Source organism: Poecilia mexicana, unplaced genomic scaffold (genome assembly GCF_051168715.1).
Source record: "Poecilia mexicana isolate PSO_F unplaced genomic scaffold, ASM5116871v1 scaffold_4, whole genome shotgun sequence".
Classification (NCBI taxonomy): Eukaryota; Metazoa; Chordata; class Actinopteri; order Cyprinodontiformes; family Poeciliidae; genus Poecilia; species Poecilia mexicana.
In genome coordinates, this window is record NW_028263373.1 from 3,855,577 (window position 1) to 3,882,208 (window position 26,632).

The 26,632-nt window shown below is 38.0% G+C and overlaps 2 protein-coding genes across 2 annotated transcripts in view; one reads left to right on the forward strand and one right to left on the reverse strand.

The window, feature by feature from the left end:
- Window positions 1–1,451: 1,451 nt before the first annotated feature.
- dnajc6 (DnaJ (Hsp40) homolog, subfamily C, member 6) overlaps window positions 1,452–26,632 on the reverse strand; it is a 30,918-nt gene continuing 5,737 nt past the window's right edge. Inside the window, exons 2-18 of the mRNA XM_014992695.2 lie at window positions 25,716–25,851; window positions 19,821–19,870; window positions 19,416–19,564; window positions 17,808–17,930; window positions 16,578–16,711; window positions 16,159–16,353; window positions 15,818–15,935; window positions 15,458–15,537; window positions 15,132–15,325; window positions 12,780–13,145; window positions 11,965–12,108; window positions 11,432–11,533; window positions 10,574–10,711; window positions 10,156–10,491; window positions 9,505–9,653; window positions 9,008–9,184; window positions 1,452–5,924 (exon numbers count right to left, since the gene is read on the reverse strand). Of these exons, the coding sequence (XP_014848181.2) occupies window positions 5,820–5,924; window positions 9,008–9,184; window positions 9,505–9,653; window positions 10,156–10,491; window positions 10,574–10,711; window positions 11,432–11,533; window positions 11,965–12,108; window positions 12,780–13,145; window positions 15,132–15,325; window positions 15,458–15,537; window positions 15,818–15,935; window positions 16,159–16,353; window positions 16,578–16,711; window positions 17,808–17,930; window positions 19,416–19,564; window positions 19,821–19,870; window positions 25,716–25,851 (2,696 nt within the window). The 3' untranslated portion in view covers window positions 1,452–5,819. The remainder of the gene's footprint in view (window positions 5,925–9,007; window positions 9,185–9,504; window positions 9,654–10,155; window positions 10,492–10,573; window positions 10,712–11,431; window positions 11,534–11,964; window positions 12,109–12,779; window positions 13,146–15,131; window positions 15,326–15,457; window positions 15,538–15,817; window positions 15,936–16,158; window positions 16,354–16,577; window positions 16,712–17,807; window positions 17,931–19,415; window positions 19,565–19,820; window positions 19,871–25,715; window positions 25,852–26,632) is intronic.
- LOC148159902 (endogenous retrovirus group PABLB member 1 Env polyprotein-like) lies at window positions 6,579–8,290 on the forward strand. Its single transcript, XM_088005227.1, has 2 exons — window positions 6,579–8,056; window positions 8,249–8,290. Exons 1-2 carry the CDS (start codon window positions 6,896–6,898, stop codon window positions 8,288–8,290), a joined length of 1,203 nt encoding a protein of 400 aa, XP_087861353.1. The 5' UTR covers window positions 6,579–6,895.

Genomic DNA, 26,632 nt, shown 5'->3' on the forward strand with positions numbered 1-26,632 from the left:
AAAATCAGATAGCAACATTGTTTCTCAGATATGACAGCAGTAGAACCAATGTGTGAAAACAGAAACATTTAAGTGTTGATATCCTTTTACCATATAAACTAAAATCAAAGCAAAATGAACCCTTGTAGAGTGAATTTTGAGGTAATTTAGTAACAAGATTAACATAATGTAATTTATTAGGTTTTAAATGTCTGGGGAATTTTACGAGAACACCTGCTTAACAGTTTTACATGTTTATGCGACTTGGTTTACCCGTACCAACACATGTTTGAGGGGAGGGGGTTCCCTCCCTAAACATGTGGGGCAAATTAGGTTGTCCTAATTTTGGGACATCCCCCTAATTTTTTCCCTCTACTCTGCATAAACAGAGAAAACATCCAAGCAACCCTTTAGAATTTGGTGTTGCATACTTTATGGTTATAGAGTTGATTGTAGTTTTATGAATTGTACTACTTAAATATTCAGATAAACATTTTCAGTATTTATGGCCAGATTGTGGAAGTGTAACTGTGTGTTGAATCTCACTTAATGACTGCAGAGGAAACAAAGAGGGGCATTTAAATTCGTGTGCCAGAATTACCCTCACATCTCTTGGGATGCAGGACATAAAATATCAGCTTTTGCTAATTGTTAACGTCCATAAGCACTTACCCAGCACAAGAAGTGCGTCAGCGCTGCCAGGAGAGAGTAGAATGGAAAAGAAAGAAGGAAAAACTGAACTGAGCTGTGCATCACTGATCTTTTTTTTTACAATGATGCAGTCATTTTCCAATTATACCCAATTTCCTTGAGACGGCAGCGTCAAAGTCCTGTTTCTCCCAGACGTGATGCCCCAAGGAGAAACTTTTCCACCTGTTACTCATCATATGGCTCACAAAAAGTAAGCAGCAGAACTGAAATGCAGCAGGTTGCTTTAGTTTACAGCAGCATCTGCACTGTGCATTAAACCTGTCATTCACGAGAGGACCCAAATTTGGGTCCTCATTGTGAATGACAACCTGTGAATGACAGGTTAACTTTTAATTTCAGGTAGGTAAAATGCCCTATAAATATTAATTTCATAATACAAACAGTATGTTGCAAAGCTTAAATCCATCATGTCTTATTTTTTATCTTTGTTGTCAGATACATTTATGTTCATGAACTGATATACAAATTCATGTAAAAAAAACATATGAATATGATAAAATATTATATTTGCCATGTTTATGGCTACTGCATTGTTCTGTTTTAAACAAATTACTTGCATGTAGGATCTGGATTACATTTTTTATTATTATTTTTCTGTGATTTTTATTAATTTCAATAGTTTCTTTTTAAAGTAATTTTAAATAGGAGGTACAATGCACAGCACAAACAGTTTGTGTTGGTTTTGCTGCCATCTTGCGTTTAAAAATTAGAATTGCAATCGGGGGGGCAGGGGGGGGGGAAATACGAGGAAAACACTGATATTTCACTCTGTTTACTGTTTATTTTTGTGCACTGCACATGTTCATTATATACATCCTGTAACAGTAAACAGAACCTAAAAAGAAAATACATGAACAAAAATTTTACACAATTAATTAATACTTGAACAGCAGACAGGCAAACACGTGACATAAAGTAGTCAAATCTGACTCAGACATACCACAGCTTCAAACAACACACATGGACTGGTTACAGTACGGAGGTTAGCTGTAAGATTGCACTATCAGTCAGCGGTGGGGTTAGCAAGGGTCGTTTCACATTTAGGTCCTCTTCATCAGGTACACTCAAATAAAAGAAAACACAAAACATCAGCTTCAAGTTTAGTTTCAGTCTGAGACCTGCTGTCTTCCAAGGACTCCAAACAAAACCTTTCCTCCTGAATGAAAGTTATCTATGGGTGAAACTGACTGGAAAGCACAAAGTAAAGTATAATTCTCATCTAACCGCTCAATTACATTAAGACAACATGAGCGTCAAGAATGGTATCTATTTATGAGGACATGAATGCAAATGTAATGCTTAATTTGGGTGCATCTGTTGTTTTTCCAAGTATTTTTGAGCAATGTAAAACAGTAGCATGATTTCCAATTATCGGGTAGTTAACCTGGGAATAAAATAAAACTTACAGCTTGTTTTACATAAGCAAAACAATTCCTCCACACTATGCATGTCAAAAACCATACTTTTCCAGACATTTGCAGTTAATGTTGTTTGCATAAATTGGAAGAAAAAAAAACTTTACTGTGAACCCATTAGAGCAGTGGTACCCAAAGTCGGTCCTTGAGGGCCGGCATCCTGCATGTTTTACTTCTCTCCCTGCTGGTAATAACAACGTTTTCAGCATGTCAATGTTCTTCTTAGGCCTCTGATGAGCCATTGTTTTATCCAGGTGCGCTAAACCAGGGAGAGAACTAAAACATGTAGGATGCCGGCCCTCGAGGACCGACTTTGGCCAGCGCTGCATTAGAGATTTTTTTTCTGCAACAGTCAGACTGTAAATGTAAACTGTAAAACCCGTAGAAGGAAATTCAATCTGGGATCAGAATTGAAGTACATATGTTCTTTCTTCCCTACCTGGAAAATACAAAGAAACCCAAATCCTAATATTAACACATTTTAAGAATGTTAAACGTCAAATAGTGCAGGAATTTATTGACATTTCATTGGATTTGTTAAGCGTTCCAATGTGTAAAAACCAAATGCAAAAACAGTGTTGCTGTGCTCCTGGTTGAATGAAGTAATAACTGGACCATGCAGAGGTTGAAACTCAGCACAAAAGGTTTGCTGCGTCTCAAAAGCATGGAGCTGATTCCAGGAATCTCCGGTTTTAGTCCTTGAAAGCTGCTGTCCTGCAGGTTTTAGATAGATCCCTGACCCAACACATTTGAAACAAATGATTGAATTACCTCTTCAGAGTGGTAATCAAGTTTGGAAAAGGCCTGGTAATGAGTCATTCATTTGATTCATGTGTGTGGAGAATTGATGCATCCAAAACCTGGAGGATGGTAGCTCTTGAGGACTACGGTTGGAGACTCCTGGTGTAGTCATTAGAGAGCTGAGCGGGGCTGTAGAAGATCCACTGATGGTACTCTGACCTCTATCAGATGACCATCAGGTATCAGTTGAAGAATGTACACTGGTGCATTGGGTCCTGGGTTTCTCCTGGGGTGCGAAATTGCCAGGCCTCATGTGGCAAGAGTATCCAGACAGTTCCTGGAGCCCAAACACACCTCACCTAAATCCAACTCAACATCTCTGTGGTGCCGTGTCCATCCAACTCCATCAGGTCACACCTCAGCTTGGCCAAAAGTTCGGGTTTACCCTGGTCTAAATCTGCCTTACAGTGTTTTAAGTTTTCATATACATTATTATAATTATTAAACAATTTCCATATGAGGAAACAGTATCATAAGTAAAAACAGCTCCAAAACAAACTGAAGAACAATTGTAGCTGATATTAATGGAACAAATCTCACACAAGTTAGGTTGGAATGAAACAATTTCAAACACTTCCCTAAGTCAAGCCTCCTGCACTTTACCGTTGATATGAAACTGTGCAAAATGGAAACAAATGTCTCATCAAAGTAAACAACACATAAGAAGTGAAAACAATAAAATTCTTAAAATTCAGTTCCTCGTTATTTTGAAGATATGAGTTATTAAGGGTAAAATCCAATTTCAAGAGGTGATGGAGTAATATCAAAATAATGAACGAAACAAACAAAATCAGTAAAAATGTGTAAAATGTTTTACATCTTTGCTTTAATTTTTTGACGGATGGTGCAATAAATCAAGATTTATCCAATAAAATCTATTTAGGTTTGCTTCTTTCTCCTGATTAACGTCTGGTTGCTCACATGGCTTTTTCTAGGTAAATGCAGTCATTGTGTGGGATTATCAGTTGAGTGAAACAAATATGTGTTGTGTTGATATGAGCAAATTGTTTTTTTTTTATTTTGCCTGTCTGGCTGAAGACAAACTGAACTCAAACAGCATGGCTGATATGATTAAGCTATAAAACTAAGATTAATTGTTGCACAACTCATTTAGCAAACATACAGATGTATTTATGTCATTCAGGCGTATTGCTTTGTAATTTGATCAAACATGTGCATCAGCTGCTTTTTTAAGTACATTAAAAATGTTTGTGCTTTCACAGGTTTTCAATTGCAAATTGATATTACTTTATGAGGCTACGCATGAGGTGCTTTACAGTCCTACAATGTACAAATCCCAGCTTACAGAAAGAATCAGTAGTCAGAAAAAAGTGTTATTTCTTTTCACATTTTTTTGATCTAAGAACCAATTATTTTAAACATACACACCCATTATCATGTAATTAGCAGAAATGAAAGCCCATCAGGAATCAGCCAAAAAGCTCAGAGAAGTTGTTTTCACTAAGTAGACAGCTACTGTCTCAAAGTTGCTTCTTATTAGATTAAAACCAATTACTGCAAATTTAATAATAATAAAATAAAAAAATAAAAAAAACGAACTCATGATGTGTTTTAGTTCTGCCACAAAAATGATTCAGTGATTTTATAATCAGCTCAGAGCAAAGGACGGGGCAGCTGACGGCTCTGATTGAATTAGAAAAACACAATAGTTTCTTTAAAAGTGAGTGTAGCTCTAAATCTTATTTTTTCAGTCATTATCATCTCCACGGAAGCACAGGCCATCATCATTGGTTTGCATGTGAATAGCCTCACATATTAAGGATGCACACAAACAAGCAATGTGTCAAATCATCAACAAATTCAAGGAGAAGAAATTGCCATGAGAGCAGAGCTCACTCAGGGATGGCAGCAGGGATGTGTGGGTGTTTTCCCATGGGAGGCGAACACAAACATCAAGGAAAGACCAACGTTTTACATGAAGTACCGGGAATGGGCTGGAGGAATTAAGTAAAGTTATTTTATCGACTGAAGCCTCATTTAAAACTGCTTGAGACATCTGGAAAAGTAACTTTTCCAAAAAGACATGGTGGTAGCTGCTTTAAGTAAAGCATTCATGGATGGGGTTCTCTCTAGTCCACTCACAGTTTCGCCTGGGAACACCATCATGAAATAAAGAATGGCATCAACACATCCTCCAGGAATGTCTTTACACCTTGACAAGGCAAAAGTGATAAAAAAAATAATAATAAAATAAAATCTCAGAAAACTCATCAAATCTTAATTCTGCTGAACACATATTGATGGTATTTCAACGAACAAAAAATGTTTGGTGGAATAAAAACCTACCTTCAGATAATTTTACAGTAACTTGATGTTGCTGCCTTTTAATTTATCCTTCCTATGGATTGGATTTCACAACAGACCCTGAATGCATTTTCACACAGATCACAGAGCAAACTCTACATTCTAGCTAACATAAATGTATATAAATGCTTGTTGTGCCTTACTGTAAGAGCATCTGCTATCTCTGTAGCTCTGACAAGGAGCAGTCGATGAAATGTTTGCTGAATGTGCTCCCTGATTTGTTTTTCTCTTATCCTGCGGTATCCTGTTTTCAAACAGCTCCATGTCCCAGACGTCTCTGTTGGTTTGATTGAATTGATCTGAGGGGTCAGGGAAGGGGTCATTGAGCTTTGTTGCTGTTGCACCACATACTGTACGTACAGAGAGCATACGTCTGTGTTCAGCGACGCTTCTTTTGTCTGTTTGGTCGTCTGTTGCTGTCACCGATGTTAGGAGTTTTGGGCAAAAGGAGCAATCTGACTGAAAGCGCAGGTATAAAGGCAGATGATGTTACATGGTGAGTCATTTCAGAGGTGGTGACACTTTTAGGGGTTAGAACACAGAACTGGAAGGAGCATCCTGACGTTGCTCACTTCTTTTCACTTGCTTTTAGGAGTAGAGAGGCTTTTGTCCTTGGCTCTCAAATTCTGACCAGGCATCGTTCAGTTCCATGAAAATCATCTTGGCATATTGTTCATAAGGTTGTCCTGTTGCCTGTGAAGCAGGAGAAAAGGAATATAGCTGTTACATCTTAAAGTCTGTATTACTACTACTTTTCTTTTTTTTGGCACACAAACATGGTGCTTTAATATTAAATATGAAAGCTTGGACACAAGATAAATCTAAAAGGTGAGCAAGACGGGGAAGCACCACCTCATCTTCTCATCTTACTTAATTTACTACACATATAAATTCTACATTTACTCCAATTTAAAGTGTTATTGTTAATCTTATTCATTCCCGGCATATATTGCTTCATATATTTTTCCCATTTATTCCAGAGCTTGGAAAATAAGTTTATCTTTAAATGTCTTTCAATTCACACAAACTCGGGCATTTTAAGCCTCTACGCATAAATAGAACAAATATATATCCTACAACTAATTGTGCACTAAGAATTATATTTTGTTGTTCTTTTTATGACAAAAGAATGGAAAACAGTTGTAAAAATTGGTGGGTAGATGATAGAAAGGGTTTGTGAACGACTGTTGTATAACAGACATTTTCATACCATCTGGCCTGAAGCAGTCACTAACCCTTTAGAACAATCCTGATATCCCGATTTCTTCCAGTGATCAATCAGGGGTCTTGTGACTGCTTCACTACCCCCTCTGATTGGGAGCACTTAGTCTTTTGTTTCTGCTTTTGTCCAGTAAAAAAAGAGGACAGATAAGATAAAGGCAGGTATTGCATTTTCTCCTCGATGTAAGCATGCTGGAGCAGTTGCTTCAGAAACAAAAGTAGAAATCCTGACTGACTCTGCAGGTAAAGACAAATTTCTGTACATTTACTTTGTTTATTCCTAAGATGTAACTCAGTTTATTCCAAGAGTCCAACTGTGAATTGTTCTTTTTTTTTTTATCTTACAGGTATCATCTGTCTTTTATTGGTGGCACTAATGTTCGACTTTCTCCAGGTTCTTGCTTTTATATGAACAGAGGAGGACTTTTGCTTCCACAACAAAAATGTATTTTTTCTTTGAGCTTCTGATACTGATGCTGGTGGTAACCCCCACCAGAGCTCTGCAGCACATACAATTCCCAGACTTAAAAAGAGACGACAGAAACATTTTCCTGACCATGGCGTGGCAAGTGGCCAACCACCTGCGCCCGAACTCCAGCTGCTACGTCTGCGGCCTGATGCCCTACACTGCTGGCGAGGGTTTACCTCTCATGGTCCTGCCCGCCTCGGACTGTGACACGTGCCACTTGATGCACATTCACCAGCCCAGCTCCTATTCTCACCCCAACTGCCCGAGTTTGAAAATGAGACCGCTTGACTGTGCAAAAGGACGTGGGAACTGCAACAGATGTCTCCAAACCCCCAAACCGGTTCCCATCTTTGTCCTCCCTCAGAGGTTCACTTGGTGTTTGGAGAACAACGGCCACGTTCCAGTGGGACAATCGGACTGCCTTCGCACGTTTAAGTGGGGCTCAGGACGGAGGGAAATTGACTGGAAAGCTTTTAATGCCGCTCCCCATCAGTGTCTGGATGCAGCAGGAGCGACTCACATGAATGCTTTGGCCTCCCGCACAGCCACCTGCTCCATCTCCTCTCCTGTTGGCATGTACTGGGTGTGTGGGACCCTCGCTTACCCCTATCTTCCGGTGGACTACAATGGACGCTGCGGACTGGGATATGTGGTCCCAGCAATGAGGGTGACGCGCTCCCTGCCACAGAAAACTTTTCTCAAGCGAGCACGACGTGGAATTTCCGATTTTCTCGGAACACACAATCAGTCGCCTTTTAAAAATGCTCTTGGCACACTTCTTCCTTTTTACGGAGTCATGTCTGCTTTAGATCAGATTGCTGCTCTGTCCAAGGCTATAGAAGTGATAGCTAACGAAACTGGTAAGGCCCTCACACTCATGTCGAATGAGCTCGCCTCCGTTAGACTTCTAGCTTTGCAAAACCGAGCTGCCCTGGACTTTCTTTTAGCCGCTCAGGGAGGAACTTGTGCTGTCATCGGATCTGAATGCTGCACTTTTGTTCCTGATTACAACATCACAATCCATGAAATAGTCAACCACCTTCAAGAAACAGCTAAATCCGTCCATCAGGAAGGAAGCTCCATGTTTGACTTTTTAAAACAAGTATTTGAATCCCTCAGCCATAATGTCATTCAGGTACTTCTTGTTGTGGTTGTTTGTATTGTCGTGTTGTCACTCTTTGTGTCATGTATGAAAAAATGTTTGTGCAGGTAAAGGAAAAGGATAATAAAATTCTCACTGTCTTGTGAAAAGAAGTAACTGGTAATTTGTCTTAGCACCAAATATTTAGTATCATGAAAAAATCCATCCTTCCTCTTGCACATACAGGGTGAGATGGGGCCTCTGCTTCTGAGGTTTAGAGACATATAATCCTGAAAAATTTAATTATTTAAGGTGTTTAATAAGTATCACAATTAAACATGTGAATTTTCAATATTTACACTTTTTATTTGTATTAAGATTGAAGTATATAGCAATTTAGTTGCAACAGTTATATTGCTTTACTTTTTATATTTAGTTGACTTGTCAGTCAGGTTTTCTGATGGGTTCCTGTGTGTATTTTAATGACGTAAAATATGAAAAATGTCATCCACAATAAAATATTCAGCAAGGTACAAGGCAGAAAGCGGAAAAACAGCAAATTACATATTAATAAAAATCCACTGGCAGTACATCTTCAAATTAAAGTTGCTTTTTCTGCTGGACATGGAAATAACTGATTTTACTTTTTCTAAATTAACATGTATCACCATGAAATTATGATTCTATGTCCACTTTTGTTTGTAAAATCGGCTGTTAGTATAAAAAACTAATAGATTTTATGTTTTAATTTGCAAAAATAACCACTTTTAGTAAAATATGCCAACACTTCATTTTGCGATGTCTTATTAAATCAAGCTGAAAAAGGACCAAAAGTCAACTTGATTTTATCTGAAGAAAGTAAAAGTAGTTGATTTTTTTTCATAGATCCAAAATAAGACATTATTGTAAAACAGCTTAACAGGAAAACAATTTGGCCTAAGCTAAATTTTAAAAGGTTTTCATGCACACACAGGGTCTTTCTTTCCTGTTAATCATGTTCCTCACCTTATCAGGGTGAACAACCAGCACTGCTTTGCGGTAAACCTTCTTGACCTGTTCCGGGGTAACCAGGTCAGCCATGCCCACTGGCTTCCAGCGTGTCTCCCCCTCCCAAAGCACCGTGTGCATGGTGGACAGCAGGGCGCGGATGTTACGCTCCTTCCCCTCGATCCAGTCCAAAATCTGGGTCACAAGTTGAAGGGAGCGCAGAGACGGAGGCGCCATTGGCCAGTAAGGACCAGAGTTGAAACAATTATTAACAAAACCTCTTTCAGCAGTTCTGGCTCTGGTGGATCTCAAAAGGAGTAATTAGATGAACCAAAGTTTGGCAGCAGAAAACCAACACTGACTGCTTCATTAATTCTGGAAAAAACTCTGAGGCTGTGACAGCCAATTGCTTTGTAAACTTACCAACTCACTTCTAAGTTAATGGGTTTAAAATATCAGACCTTAAAGGAAATAAGATGGAGTAAGAATATTTTTATGTTTGTTGGTGTTCGTACCTTAATTTTCTCTGGGTCCATCTCTTTGGCCATTTCCTCCTTCCTCATCTCTGCTATTGTCCTGGGGCCTTTTTTCTCTTTGGTCCCTGCAAATCCCTGACCGGACAGCAGGTCATCAAAGTTAGCATCCGAGGCTCTGGGCTTACAACCTGGAACACAAAAGCATGGAATAAAGCTTTTTAACACCTGCAATTACAATAACACAACCTGTTGTCATATAGTAACCAGAAGTAAAAAATATGAATCTTATTTAATTAAAACTCTGAAATCTAGATGTTAAAAACATCACAAAGACTAACATGTCTCAGTTTATTACAATTAATGAATGTCAAAATACACTAAAAATAACACTCATGTCAGGTGGAGTGAACCTGTGGGACTGGTAGTGGATAATTATACATTTTCATTACAAACCTCATTTACTTTGTGAGTACCACAAGGCTCAGTGTTTGTAATTATAACACAGAGCAGTCAAATATATTTCAAATGCCAGCTGGTGAAAAGTTCTTTGTCAGCTTGGTTTTGTTTTGCATTTCAAGCGAAACCCTTTATAACTTATATTTTGAAAGTTTTCTAGAAATAAATCTTTGATTACAACCTCTCACTCTAACAACACCGTGTACAGCTCAAGAGTCAACATGATTTATTTACCCGTTCCCGCCTGTGGCTTGACCCCCGCGCTCGGAGAGCCTCCTCCCATTGCCGAGAAGCTAACATTGTAGTTGGGCCGATTCTGAGGCGATGTGTGAGGAATGGAGGTGTGGCTGGGGCTGGGCTTTGGTTGGGCAGTCGGACCCTGTCCTTGGGCTTGCCAGCCTCCGCCACCTCCGGCGCTGGGCTGCCAGGAGGAGAAGTTGGCTCCCGTGTGGGGCTGCCAGCCTCCTGTGTGCTGAGGGGACGGCTGCGGCCGCGACGGGGAACCCATTGGTGGGAAGGACGGAGTTGTTCCTGTTGGAGTGGTGGGCTTGCTGGAGAATCCAGAAGCACCTGAGGGTAAAGACAGAAATGGTGGTAAACTGGCCAGTATAAAATGTGACAAAAAATTTAAAGCAAATCTTTGGAGTCAGACCTCCAAGGCTTCCAGACAGGTTTCCGATGTCGGCGAATGGATCCAAGGTGTTTGGCTTAGTTTGGTGGGTGGGCGTGCTGTGGACTGAACCTGTCGGACTGGTAGTGGCTGATCGACTGCCAATACCAAAACCTCCCACTACATCAGAAAATTGTAAAAAAAAAAAAAAAAAAAAAGAATTCATGAAACTGTGCAACCTTAATTCCCTCCCATTTCTTAGGTTGCACTCAACAATGCAGAACATGCCAATCAAATCCAGCAGATGGAAATATTTTGCAAATGTTTTTTCTCAGATTGCATATCTCTTCTTCTCAGACTCACGCACAGGAATTGTGGAAGCAATTAATGAGGTAAAATAAATATTTGAATTAACAGAAATCCACTGTCCAGTACTTGAGGAGCGATCAACATTTGACTTCAAAAAGTATGTTGTGATGCTATTTCAAAACCAATGAGTGATTTATTATTTAAAATAGAAGAGCAAAGATCCCAAGACTGCTTTACAGTACACTAAACAGACAGCTTAGTGTACAGTTTGGAGAAATATTAAAATCCTCAAGAAAAAAGGATTGACATTCCAGATTTTTCAGCAGACAATCTACGCCACAATTGTCTGGCGTAGATTGTGGTTTCAACAGGTGACAGCAAACAGTGCTGCCCTTTGAGATTGAAAAGCCATTTGCTACATCTTTAATTCACATATTTAGAGGCACACTTTCCACTAATTCAGCATGATGTCTCATGTAAATGTAGACAAATGTCTCAGTGCACATATATGATAGTTGCTTAGCCAACGGATTTTAGTAGTAGCAAAAAAACTGGTTTGTCCGTCAGTGTTTTGAGTGGTTGTGTGTGTACCTGTGCTTGTGGTGGCAGGTCTGTTCCAGTCCCAACCTCCCATGGCATTTTGCTGCTGAATGTTGACGGTAGGTGTGGCGGGTGGGACAGGGGAGCTTCTGCCTGTACGGTCACATAAAGGTTGGCCGTAGAAAGAGCACACAGTGAACCCAGAATACAAAATGAGTCAAATGACATGTGCTGCTATAAGGCTTTTGCAAACATTTTTTTTATTTTTTTTGTAATCTAATTTAATAATTAGCAATATCACAAAATGTAAATACATTCAGGTTGAGTTGCTATGCAGAATGGAAAGTGCTGGAAATAAAATAGTTAAATATATGAACTGTAAGTAAGCATGCAAACTATTTAATGCAGAACATAAACTGCATAACTAATGACACCACATTTCTTGCATAATGCAAGAAAAAAAATCTAGAAAGGCGTTGCAGCAGAACAATGCATAACATTGCAATCAGCACAGCAATACCATAAAACATGCCTAACATGACTTGTGTGTGAAAAGGCAGCAAAGCAGCAGAAGCATGCCTTACCCAGGCTTGTAGGCTGCAGGGTGGGTGATGGAGAACGAGCAGCATGCACAAAGGGGTCTGGCTGCCCCACATTACCTGGTCCGAGGAATGAGCCCATCATCTCCTGAGGCTTAGGGATAGGAGCTGTTCCAAAAGGATGAAATGCTGCAGGACACAACCCGAATCATTAACCCAATTCTGTGACAAATGATTATTTTAAAGTTATAACCTGTTCCTTTGGGACTCAAGCAACTTTTTAAAAAGTAATAATAAGTAATTTAAAAAACAACAAAACATTATAAGAACTAAACTTTTTTCATGTTTTCATGTTATCAAGGAGAGTTAGAATGACTGGACGGACTAAACTAGATAAACCAAATAAATTTAGAATCATCCAAAAGTTATATTAGTATTTAAACCAGATCAGTGGATTCAGCTTGAAATACTCTTTCAAGAGGAGCAATGGGCCAACAAAAAGATGAGTATTTCATTTCATGTTTTATTAAGTCCAAAAATAAAATGATCAAAATGTTAAACCAGACAAAATGTTAAATGTTTAAAGGATGCAACTTAAAAATGTTTGCTTACAACATTTTTCATTCATACTTATTCAGACTTTGAAAATTGTTAAATCAAGTTTCAGTTTCCTACTTTGTTCAAGTAAGAACAAATGTATTAAGTTATTAATGGCAAATTACCAACAGAATCAAAACATTCACATCCAAATCTGTTTTCTAAACATTTTCTAAATTAAAAATTATAACTGTGGTTTTTATGTGTTTTTTTTTCCCCCCTAAAATTTGTTTTTAAGTTGAATGTATTTTCAAGTGTTTCACCTGGTGGAGCAGGGGACGGGCTCGGTGAGGCAGAATTGGGGGCCACTTTGTGCGGAGTGGACTGGGTGGATGAAGGCGCACTGGCCGGCTGCGGCGGAGCCCCAAACAAATCTCCCAGGAGGTCAGTGGCTGCAGCCGCTGCAGGCTGAGAAGAGGGACACGGGCGGTTGATGGCTTCCCCACTCAGGCCAAGAAGGTCCACTTCCTCAGTGGGTGCCGGTGCGGCAGGAACTGGAGCTGCAGGTTCTGGTTTCTGAGAGGCAGCGCTGATGCTGCTTCGCTGGCTCGACAGCGACAACATTTCATCATCGGAAGGCTCACTCTCCTCACAATGGGCCCGACCTTCTCCGTGTTGCCGACTTGGTTCTTCGGTGGGATATGATAGAAACAAAACGCTTTAGGTAGGAAGCCCTAAGGAAAATCTGTTCAAGTTAGACAATGCAACGTGTGGACAAGATAGAAGCAGATACACGGGGAATAACTCCACACAAAGCAGACGGAGACAAAAAGCAGGCTAAGAGGAACTGAGGCAGAAATAAACTGGAGAACTATGGGAGCTTACAAAGGTTATAGTTGCTACAAGCAACAGCTAATCTACTGTGCACTTAAACAGTTGTACAAAAAGGTCTGATTGAACAGTAGGAAAAAGTGTTGTTTTATAGAGGAGAGATTCTGATTTAGGACTCTTAAGGTTTCTTCTGTAGAAGTAAGCTGCTGGATAACAGGGAGGCAGATTTCAGTCTTAGAGATAAGACGAGGAGCTCTATCCTCCGCTTAGAGCAGAGCCATTGCTCGGTCCCATTGAAACCCTCTGTGATGCCCAGAACACGTCGTTATCATGGACCTGTTACCACTCAAGTCCAATACTCTGACAAGAGGAAAGAAGGGGACCAACTGAGGATTATCTAACTGCTAACCTAATAAAGGAAGACAACATGCTTTACTTTGGAATAATTTAATGTATTCAATCTATTTGCTTTTAGCTGGGTTTGGGGCGTACATTAAGTCGACCTGAGCTAGTGTAAACCAAGAGCAATATTTCACCTTGGTAGAATAACAAACAGATTTTTTTTTTTTTGCTTTCATAGGAGACTTTTAGAGGGAACTTATGTAGTTTTAGGGCTTCTGACTTTGGATACAAGCTAAAAATACTGTCTGCTGTTGTCACAAAGGCTTTCAGTGGACGGGTTTTACTGTTTTTCATTATCCATTTAAGTCCTTAGGTAGCTGAACGTTTCTACCAAAGTGATATATTGCTTAATACCAACATGGGCTTAATTTCAATTCAATCAATGCACATCATAAAAGTAAAGAGCCAAACAGAGTTTCCATTAGCACAAAATGTATGTGTCGATATTTTAATCTAGTTCCTGGATGAGTGGGATTGAATTGAACCAGGCCCTCGTTAACTATGACCACTGTGTGTTTCCTTAACTAGATCCACGAACTGCTTCCTTCTTACCCTCCAGATCCAAGCCCTCCATTTCATCTTGCAAGAACAAAAATTGGCCACATCAGTTTATTTTTGTTAAAACAAGAAGGCACTAATATGTTGTTGAAAGTGCACAGCAAAGAACAAATGTAGAATTTTTGAAAATGAGATAATTTAGAATACTTTGGAAGATTGATTTAGACTTTATCTAATCATTCTTCACTAATTTCTGGATCAAATTCAGGTTTGCATTAAATTAGCTTAACATAAGAAATTGGTACTAATTAGCTGTAGTGATATAAGATAGTTGTTTTTGCATTTTTGCTCGTAGATAAACAGATGTTACAGTTGAGTCGACACAGAAATGGAAATGAAAAAGACAAAAACATAAAAGAATTTACTTTAAAAGTACACCATAGACTTTTGACAATACAAGCTAAAAGAAGCATGTGATACACTAGCAACAAGCCCAGTGTTCATTTTAAGCTGCAGCTTTAGACAAATCTTTTCATATGACTTTGTAAAATAGAACAGGTTGCTTTATTTTGTAGCAGGGGTAATGGTTGTAATTTTATGTAATTTCAAAGTCAAAACAAATGAGTTAATTTGAAAGTGCACTCAAATCATGTCCAATGATACCAAAATAATTATTAGAAATTAGGAAAAAAAAGGAAGAAAAAATTGTTTCAATCAAATCCAATTTATTTAGTGTGTGCAGTATATTAAAGAACACAGAGCAACTTCTGAACAAACGATACTGTATAAATTCAAATAAAAAAAAAAAACAGTACCATTTTACTTTTTTTTTCAACTTTCCTGCTCTAAAAGGTTGTCAGATTAATTAGTTGCCAGAGTAATTGTTGTCTCAGTTTTGTTATTAATCCACATGTAGCATGGATTAAATACTAGCATTTGAATACCTGCAATAGCCAATGCGTCCTGATGCTCCTGGTGGCCGGAGAAGAGCACACTGGGACTCAGGTCTTTACAGGGAAACTGCTCCCACGGTGGCGTCAAGTCTTTCTGCTTGTCCACTCCTTCTACCTCCACATCAAGGATCACATGGAACAGCTGAGGATATTTCTCCGGGGAGTCACAGGCATCGAGCTCCGGTCTACGGAGAATTATACGACGTGTGCAAAGGAAATGAGTGGTCACACTTATTTTTCCAAATAATAAAAATGATTTTTTTTTTTTTACTAGATTATCTCATAGAAGTGGGACAAATATGAAGCCTCTTTCTCACTTGTTAAACTTTAACATGGTGAATCCAGGAGCAATAAAGCCAGTGTGGAACTGGATCTGGAAGATCTGAGTGTTGGACACCTAACAAAAAAAAAACAAGACAAGGATTAATTTTTAGCTGGCTCCACATTGTTGAAACAAGAATAATTTAAAAAGTCATTGCAGACTCTTTTGGCAAATAAGTTTAAGGTTATTACTGTATGTCACTGCATGCAGTCAGACATACAAACACAAACACTGCTCCTAAAAACAGAACTGACAACTGATTAGATTGTTGAAGATTTTACACTCCTTAGTGTCCTTTACTATGATTATTAGTTTCCTATGATGGATCTTGCTGCAGGAATCTAAGGAACATTACCTTTGCCTGCAGACGCCCTCCAATCGTTGACCTCATGTGGTAGACAGAAACCACAACATCTCCCTGAACACTCACACCGAGGGGGAAAACAACTTTCCCCTCCTGGATCCTGTGCTCTCTGATGAAATAGGAACCAGGAACAGTTTGGGGATAGTATAGATGGTACAGTATAGCATAGATGAACATTTTTAGACAGTGAAAACCATTCTGAGTCAAATAAAATTAATTTTTAGCAACGACACAAAAGCACTTACATGTCATGACATTACTCTTCCAAAAACGATTTAATTTTGTTTTTGTCAGCTTGTTTAGAAAGTAAGAATTTTTATTTTTTTTCTTACCTCATCCTCTCGTATTCCTGCGCTGTGGTAAAGATCTTTGTCTCTCCAATCAGGACGTCACAGAAGGGCCGACAGCCGCTGCGCTGCTTGTTGAAACAGGGGATTGGACTCATAGTGAGGGCTTTGATCACCAAGGGCTTGGAGTGCGGCAGAGTGGGCTTCTCTGATACCATGCTACATACATAACCTATGTACCTGTATGGAAATAAAAGTTACAGAAAAATGTAGTTTGATTTACAGTGTAAAAACTTAAAATCATTCTTTATTTCATTCAAATTATTTGTTCCTAAATAATTTGATTCCAGTGACCTCTTTCAATATCCTTCCACTGAATTTAAAAGTGAAACTCATGTAATCACAGATTTATTACACTGAAAGTGATTTATTTCATATCCGTCTCAGAGCTCATGGATCCAAACCTGCGGTGTGAGGGCCAGAGTCCGGATCCTGGTCTCTTGGCGCTGAGCAGCTGCATGGCAGGAACTGGGTGGCTGAAGAGGTGGCAGAAGCAGAACATGGCACAGACCAAAACGCCGGAGGGAGCGCGGCCATCCTGTGTGCACACAAAGCAGACAGCTTCCACAATTATTGCCCTTTACAACTGACTTTTACTTATTTGGAGAGGGCAAGACTTTTAGCAGATAACAGGAAGTCTGAAAGGAGAGCAGTACATCTCTATCATTTGGAGCCACTTTTTTTCTACGTTTCAGCACTTTGTGTTGCCTTGTTGCTGAAAATGTGCTATATAAATAAAATTACCTTACCTTACATTTAACTTTTAGTTAGAATAAAGAAGGTTAAACAATATAGTGTTGTTGGTTATGTAGTCTTACAGCTGATGGGTGGAAGGATCTCTTATAACCCTACTTTGTGTACTTAGTATGCAGCAGTCTGTCACTGAAGGATCTCTATAGTTCTACAACAGTTTGATGCATGAAGTGGGAGACGTTTTCATATTTTAACTAAAGTTCTTCTGTCTCCTAAGACAGAGCTGGCCTTCCTGATGTTGCAATGTTAAAGGGCTATTTCACAGTTTTTGATGAGTCTGGAGTGTGTTTATCTCGAATTAAAAATCCAAAAATATTTTGAATCTACACTGGACAGAGATTCTTTAAGAAAGTTTGTAATTATGAAACATTTTATCTATGTAAAAAAATGTTTTGGCTCTTTTGTATTGCCTCATCTTGTAAGCTGAATGCATTATTACATCCCCACCTAATAAAATATTAACATATGTTTTAAATTCCTGACTTTTTTCTTTCCAGTATAACTTGTTTGCAGTTTATTTTAGGTCGCAGTAAAGCACAAACCTCTTGGGGACTAGAAGCAGTGGGAAATGTTTTCAAAGAGAACCAAATTTGGTGGAGATTATGCAAAGAGGGAGAAGTTTGCCAAGCCACTGCCAAACCACAGCAGCTTGGCAATAACATCTCCCCCCACATGCCAGTGTTTCTGTCACTAAATAAGAGCAGAGACAGTTTGCACACTCTGAACCAAAACACACCACAGTGTGTGTGTGAGGGTATGAGAAAACCAAAGTGATTTTCAGAGTTACTCTTTTGGTGCACAATGGAAGTAAAAACTGTATTTAGTATTACTCAAAACTACATCTGAAAGTCTGGTTGTACATAGAGATTTGAGCATCTTACCGAACAGGTGATGACACACACATTCTTTGGGTTCTGTTTGAGCCAGTTGTGCATGTTCTTGCACACAGCAAACAGGTTGTGAAGGCTAGGAGCTTGGCGAGAAGGCCAGTTGCACTCTGACACCTGGAAAAGGGTTTGACAAAATGGGGGTGAAACGAGCAGTAAAGAGTGAGAGAGATTAGAAGACAAGGAGAAAAAGGGTTGATGAAATCAAGCAAAACAAAAAGGGAGGCAGAAGGAAGATGAACAGTTTGGGAAAATGAAAAGATGGGGGGAGGGAAAGGGAGAGGTGGAGGTCAGAAACTGCAGCACAGAGCAAAACAACACAACAGTTGCCATGATGAGTCATCTGCTACAAGTATTTATGCTCCACAGCATTTCGATTTTTATCTGCTGCAGGGTGGCAGTATTTTATTAAGAGAGCTCCCATGAAGACTTTAACTTTTAATTCAAACCCAGCTGTGCAAAAGTGCTGCATGCCATTAGGAAAGACCCCATGGGGAGAGACGAAAAAACCTAAAAAAAAAAAACATATTAAAATGGCTCAGTTGTCATATTTGGATATCATCTATAACACAAGTTCTTTAGAAAAAATGCTGTGGTGAATTCACCTTAAAAAATAATCAACAATCTTCTCTTATTACTATCAATGAAGCAACAGAAAGTATAAATACAAAGTTTTTTTAATTAACAAATGCCATTTTTAGGAATCTTGCACAGCTTTATGCAAATAAAGGTCAATTTATCTAACTAAAAGTGTGCTCTGACAATAGCACAGGGATTAATCAGGTAACATTCCCCATATTGAGACCTGAATCAGCTCCATTTTAGGAGGCAGAAAGCATGTCCCCAGTAACAGCAGGTCATTTGCTGGTCATCTTAACATCAGTCTCACAAATCAGAAGAAAGGAGACGACGACGTTCTCGCCTCAGAGGTGTAAAAAACTAATGCGCTGTCACATGTCCTTTGATTCTAGTAACATATGAAATATTAGTATATCAATATATAATACTAATATATTAATATATCACAGTATAAATCAGGAAAACATAAATATAAAAAAACATATCCACTGCCACAAATTCATATTTAATAGTTGAAGCATAATAATGCACTGAGAAATGTAGAAAAATCCAGTGTTTAATTTCAGCATATTTATCAAGTTTAGAAAAAAAGTTTCATGTTAAGAAATAATCTGCGAAAATAATACAAGTTACAAGGATGTTCTATACTTCAGTAACACGTATTCATTGTTATTTTAAATTTTATACATAAACTTTGGGAAGAAAATATAGACTAAAAACTTGGTAACACCTTTTTGCCATTTTGCTCTTTAGTGGGAGTCTAACAAGCGGAATTGCAGCAAAGACTGTCTTTTTATTTCTTTGTTTATTCAAATGTTTCTGTACCTTTCTTTCCTGAAGTGTCAATTATCGTGAGGAAACTGTATTGATATGGAGAAATAAACAGACTTGAACAGCTGGTGTCACTCTGCCACCATCCAGAAAGCAAATTAATCTGTTTATATTCAAAGAAACTCGGTGCCACAGCAACCAATAACCAAAACACACAAGCATATAAAACATACGAGACATAATCACACTAACCCTGTTCGAGAATTTGGCGCCACGGTAGTTTCGTTGCGAAAGGTTGAAAACTGTGTAGTGGTCGGCATGACGACTGTCGAGGAATGAGCGGATGTCCTCAACATGGTTTTGGTAGCCAATCTGGACTGACTCAGCAGGATACGTCATGACTGGAAGGAAAAGAGATGCTCAGAAAATTTTTACTTTACAATTTTGCATAATTACGGTTAAAACTTAAAATATAAAAAAGGTCACCATTAGAGAATGATTATGAGTGGTATGTTGATGCATGTTTAGACACAATACATTTTCTGCTGACTTCGTTCTGCACTCCATCGTCATATTAATGATTATGTAAATCATTATTACAAAGGAAGGTCAAACAAAGACAAAGAGTAAGTTAATTAAAAACCAGTTTTATCTTACCTATGATCCTTGATGTAATATATGCAATGTCCAGCTCTCCTTTAGTGTACCTGAAACAGACAAAAGGCTTTAAAATCATTTTTTAAAACTTCTAATTAGAATTGGACAATGAATATACATAGACATCACAATATATGTGTGTGCAATATAAATATTGCAAACGTTATGCAGTTCTACCTGATGTCCAGTTAAAAACAATCTTCATAGGAAGACAAAAGCCTACCTGAAAACCGATTTCAAATCCTAAAATAAATGTGTTTTTATGGCAAACACTTTTTAAAATTGCATTGTTCTCCTCTTCATCAATAGACCATTATTTTTCACAGTAATTCTGTTGTTTGTGTTGGTCTACCAAATAACATTCCAATAAAATACACTGAAGTTTGTGGTTGTAATATTACAAAACATAAAAATGGCGTGTGAATTATTTTGCACATTCCTGCATTCTACATCATCTTAATTGAATGAAATGTTATATTCCTGTGTTTCTGGGTATGATCAGACTTTGAGTGTGAGATGGTCATAATAAAACATGGTAACCGATTCCATAAATCCATAGAGGAGGTCAAATGTCGCATCTACAAACTGGCAAGTACACAAAGACAAGGTCAGGAATTAAACTTTAAGCATTCAGTAGGTTTATCTGGGCTTCTGCTAATCACTGTCAGAGCATCGGGTTGCCTGAAATTCAAATCTTAACGTTTAGATTCGATAGGTTTATGAGCAGCAGAGGCACATGTGAGTCTGGGTGAATAAAAGTTGACTTTTTCTAGTATTACAACAGTTCACCGGGCTACTCAGCATCAAAGGGACGCCATGAGGGAATTCTTTGAATAAACACCATTGCCTTTCATTTTAGTTCTTCTATGTAATATTTCTTTTTTTATAATTGGGAGTAGCTGCACTGTTTACACACAGATAATCTACCACTGCAGCACTAGAGAAATTGCAGTAAACAGCATGGACCCAATAATGATGAATGAGACATGATTGACATGTCTTTGATATTATAGAGCTTTAACTTCAGCAGATGACACGAGGACAGTAATACAAATTTTGAGTGCCAGCTATGTGCATAACTGAGTCATTTGTAGCATAATGAGAAAATCCTGTGGAGCTGAATGACCACGAACAAACACCTCTCTAATTTCATGGGGCTGACATATGGACCCAGTGGAAATGTCTGCATGATGTCACAACAAGCTGTATTATCATATACTCAGATCTATATTATTGAATTTCCACTTTTAAAAACTTTTTTTTTTCAAACTTCAGATGTATATTCAAGGTTTCAACTTTTTCTCATAAAGATTACATGATTTTTGATGGACTAATGGAAAAATGGTCCGAAGACTGAATTGATGGAAGGATCTATGTATGTATGAATGGATGTATGTACAGAAGGATGGATGGATGTGAACTTTCTCAAAGACACCATTTGAAAAATGATTCCACTCATACAGCAGTTGTAATTTGTATTTTATGATTAGGAAGTAAACATTGAAGCATGAAACAGTTTTAGAACAAATTGCACATCTGGAAAGCTGCTTATAAAGAGTGATGAGAAACACAAATTAAGACAGAGTGGGTTAGATATCATCTTTGATCTGGGTTCCTTCATTCTACTCCGCTCCAAAAATGTCTGTCTTTTTTTTTTTTATTTTGTTGCAAGTGTGATGCATTAACAACTAAACACTGTTTGAATATTTGCACTCCGAGTCTGTGACCCAATTTCTATTTACAAAACATGGAGTGCAAAAGAAAAAGACAGCTCCTCTCTTTCAAAACTAACCTTGGTTCAAGTCAACACGGTTCTATTTTTAGCTTCAAATAATCTGTTTTACCACACTTTTTTGAAAACTCCAAGCATTCAAACAGTTTATGTCGGACGAGTTAAAGAAAAACAAGACAATAAAACCAGGATGATTAGAAACAAGTTAAAACGAAATAAAAGAATAACGGGCATGAATTTAGAGGAAGATTGATGCGTTTCTGTCTGGTGGGATGAATGTGTTCCATCCCAACTCATTTGAAGTTTCCTCAAAATGAAACTGTTTAATACTTGGCCCAGATTGAGTCTACAGCAGAGTCTCTGTTCTTGCAGGTACATAAACAAAGAGGCTGTGTTGCTTTGAATATAGATGAGACTGGGGTCCACAGCAACCTAAAGAGCGTCACTGGGGCGTCAAATGAGAGCCAGAGTAAGGACTGCAGCCTGACAAGTTTAACTTTATTCAAATATGCTCACGACTTCTCTCTGAACAGTTGCAGGGATGTTATTTTTGCAAATTGGCACAGGCAGAGTTCGTGAGGAGGTACAAAAATAAAATAAAAAAGCACCCGAGACAGACAGTGACTAGAAAATATTTCTAGAATCCCAAACGCTGAAAAAACAGGATAGATGTCTAACAGAGGTGTGTGGGCATATCTTGCCAGAGAGACGTTTTTAAACTTTTACTAAAATTAGTGACACAGTCAGCTATATGAATAGTTATGGTTTCTTGTGCTTTTTTGAATTTCATTTGCATTTCATTTCAGCATTGTTTTTTTTTTTTATTTCCTGTGTTTTCAGCTGCATTGACGACTAAATGCGTCTGTACAGGATGCCACATAGACCCATAGAGCGCCAATCAACAAAAAAACAGGTTTATGATTCCTAATGAGAAATACAGGAGGAAATATCATATTACATATACAGCCGATACTCCACAGTGTAAGATGAGAGGAGAGACAATGCTGAAGTGTCATTTATCGGGTATATATTGTACACAAGCAAGGCAGATGCACAATAATGTTACAGGAGTGTAACAAACACTCTGCATAGTAGAAGATGACCAATTATTTTATAAATTAAAATTTTAGGAACAGTATGCAAACGTCCTACATTTTAATGGCTTGTATTGCAAAGCTGTTACCAAAGGGAGATGCTAATGCATCAATAAGTTTGCCAACCGTCATGAAGAAACTGAAAAATAAAAAGCACTGCTAAGAAGTACCCTGGATGCCAGCAGGTCATTCATGAAGAAGAGCATCCAGGGCAAAAAGAGGAAGACTAGGACTCAGATTCAGACGGTCAGTTACCGTCTTTGTTTTTATTATTGATTTTTTGCTTTGTAGATGGACTATGAAAGAGTCTCAAACAGGTCCCCACAGTGCAGCTTAAATATGAACAGGAATATTTAATGTGCAGATTAGTTTAGCTTTCTCTCAGACTTGTTTAAATATTCATCAGTCCAGGGTATACCCTCCCATTTGCCCAATGGCTGCTGGAGACAGGCAGCAATATAATGACTTGGGTTATTTCAGAACATGTCATTTTTCGTCAAAACAGTTTGGTTTAAAAAAACGGCACGCTGAGAATGGATCCTCCCAGTGAATGTCTTTTCAGTCAGAATTCAAAGGGAAATTTCTTCTAAAAATACACATCTTCAGCACACAACTAAGGGAAATTAAAACCAAATGTCAACTCTTTGAGGATTTACTACTAAAAACAAATACTATCCATGCAGTCCAGTAATAGTCCAGTTGTTGATACTATCTTCCTTAATTTCATACAAATATTACAATTCTAGAAAGTACAAGAACAATATTCTTATTTTGAAACAGGTTTAAATTTACAGTTTAGATTTTGATGCCTTTCACGTATAAACAATTTTCACATTTCTGTAACATTTACTTCACAGAAATGTTTTGAATTGCTGTGTATATTTGTGTAGTGATTCCCAACCTTTTGTCATGTTGCAACTGCACACTGTATGTTTTCTGTTGGGACATTATATAATATAACAACACAAAATAGCGTATATTTATGAAGTGGAAGGAAACCAATAAGTGGTTTTCAAACTTTTTTACTAGTAAAAATCAGAAAAATGTGGCAAGCTAGTATTCAGCCCCCTTTAATCTCAACCCCCAAAATAAAATCTAGTGCCACCATTTGTCTTCAGGAGTCATGTAGTGTAAAGTCATATATATTAGATCATTGGTAAACAAACAGCATTACAATGACAATGAACACAGACAGAAAGAGATGGAGCTGTTTAGAATTTTAAAGCAGGCTTAGACTAATATCCCAAGGTTTGAACATCTCACATAAAATGGTTGAATCCATAATGTGAAAAAAGAAACGGCATGATAAAACTGTAAACCAGTTTTGTCATGGTAGTTCTAGAGAAGAGGCAGAGTTTAACGGCTCAGGTTTAGAAAACCTGTCGAGTCGTGCCCTCCAGAAATCTATCCTCTGTGGAACTGTGGCAAGAAGAAAGCTGTTAATGAAAGAAGTACATCCTGATTAAAGATCGCCACAAGTCATGAATGGATCATAGCAGACATGAAAGAAAGTAGTTCTGGTCAGAGAAGACCAAAACTGACGTTACTGGCCAATAATACACAAAGTGTAATAGAAATGCTTGCAGAAAACCAGTAGACCCAAATAACACTGGGGGAGGGAATAGAAATGCACACCACACTTTAAAGATTTTTACTTGTAGAAAATGCAGAAAACTACGTGTCATTTTTCTTTATGGACTGCTTTGTGTTGGTCTCTAGCACATAAAGAATGCTGTTGTAACTTGAGAAAAGTGCAAAAGTTGAAGACTGTATCATTTGGCTTCCCAATGAGTTAAAATGTGCATTATCATCATCGTCGTAGTCATCATCATCATCATCATCATCATCATGATGTCTTGTCCAGGATTAAATTTTGTCCTCAGGTATTCAAAGTGTACAACCTGCGTTCAGATGCACAAAGGGACAAAAATAACAACAGCAATTCTGATAAGTGACTCTAAATTTCTGTAATATTCTGAACTGTTCTCTGTCTCTCCTGCACCCGCCTCTCCATTTTTATGACCGCCCACTCACAAATACCTATACACTCCTCTCAAACACACACCGCTGCACGCATGGCCTGAATGAAATGAATACGTTAGTATCAGCAGTGCACAGGCCATTTGGCACAATGGGCTCACATGAATAATTCAGCCAGAAGAGGAGAAAAAGACAGCAGAAAGACAGAGAAGCAGAGAGATGGAGGTGAGATGAAAACAGGACAGAATGACTGGAGGAGGGGAAGCACGAGAGGGGGATAAATACCATAAAATGTGCTGAGTCAAGACACATACGGATCCGTGTGTATGTGAGTGTATGTTTGTGATTACACAGAGGCTGTTTTGTGCTGCCCAGAGCAGATGCCTGTGCACAAACACACTGGAACAACCCAGCCGTGTCAACCTCTCGTTTCCCCCGCTCCATCCACACTGAGCATTTCTACTCTTAAAGCTCCCGCAGACACTTACTGTAAACAACTAAACAATGCATGCAAAGTAGAGTTTAGCTATGTGTATTTTTATGTCATTGTTCACTGAAAACTTCAGACAGTTTCCAGAATCAACATCAACAGTATTAAATGATATTTACAGCTGTACTATATCATTTTATATCCAACATGATGGATGTTCCCTCATCTAGAAAACAAAGAGGCATTTTCAGATGTAATGAATCTGAAAAGTAATGTCTTCAAAATAAAGAGTAGAAATTAAGCAAGAGTGATTTCTACGAAACCCATTATTCATGTATGTAATAATATTTAATTCTAACCAGCTGAAATCTACAGCAAAGATTATCAAAAATCCTCAGACAATTTCAGGTCAAAAAGTCTTCTAGATTGGCTTTTCAGTTTGAAATTTCCTCAGTTCCTTGAAATAGATTGTGTATTCTGTTAGGTGCGTGGTACGGCAGCATCACAAAAGCTAAAAATAACACAAAATCGGAATGAAAACAGAAAGACTTGAAAGTAGGAGAAAATATATGCTTTGATTATAATAATGGCAGAAGATCTGTATATTCATGCAGGGAGTCGAAAAATTACTCCACATCAGGAGTGATGTGTTCACTTACGTGGCGACCTGATGCATGACCTTTGTGGAGGTGTCCTTCAGAGTGTCTTTTAAGTTGTCCTTAAAGTTGCTGAAGAACTTGCCAGCTCCTCCCTTCACCATGTCCAACAGCCCTCCTCCATAGCCAGCGTCCATATCTGAAAAAACAGAACATTTAGCAAACATGAATCCAGTAAAAGTAAATAAATCCCAGACCGACTCACAAACTGGTGTGAATTTGCTCAGAAGCAACTCACTGGCCGTTTGTGAGAAAAACAAAACATCTAAACGACAACTTGATTAGAATAAAGCTTAATCTTGTCTAAAGGTAAAAACTTGAGACAACCAGCAATAACCAGTTTTTATTAAGTGTCTCATTTTACAAACCTTCAACAGAGGAAATTAACAGTGTTTAATTTATAACCACTAGACTTGTTAATCAACTTGAAGGTTTGCCTAGAGACAATTCTGAACAAAATGCATCTTAAAGTCTACTGCTGTTTGATAGTCGGATTATTTTTTCATTTCTTTTCTTTACTTATTTATTTGCACTGGTAGAAGTGTCAACTATAAGCAAATACTGAACAATGAAATATTTATAGCCTTAGCTAATTTGCATTTTTTTTACTGCAAGGGTATAGGTGAACAATGGAAAAAAAACATGTTATTTATAGAATTGAATTTAATGTCTCAGATCATTTTTGTTTTTGTGTGTTTATAAATTATTCAGAATCAGCTTTATCCATAAAGTTTGTCCACACATTACAGACATTTGATTTAGATTTCACTTTGTCCTCAACAAAGACATTTAATTGTGAATGTATATAAAGAGGGAAAATAAAATAAATGAAAATATAGTTTTTTTTCTTTCTTGTAAACATGTATACATATTGTGTTTTTACAAAAGGTTGTGTAGATGTATAAAAGTGTTAAACTGTC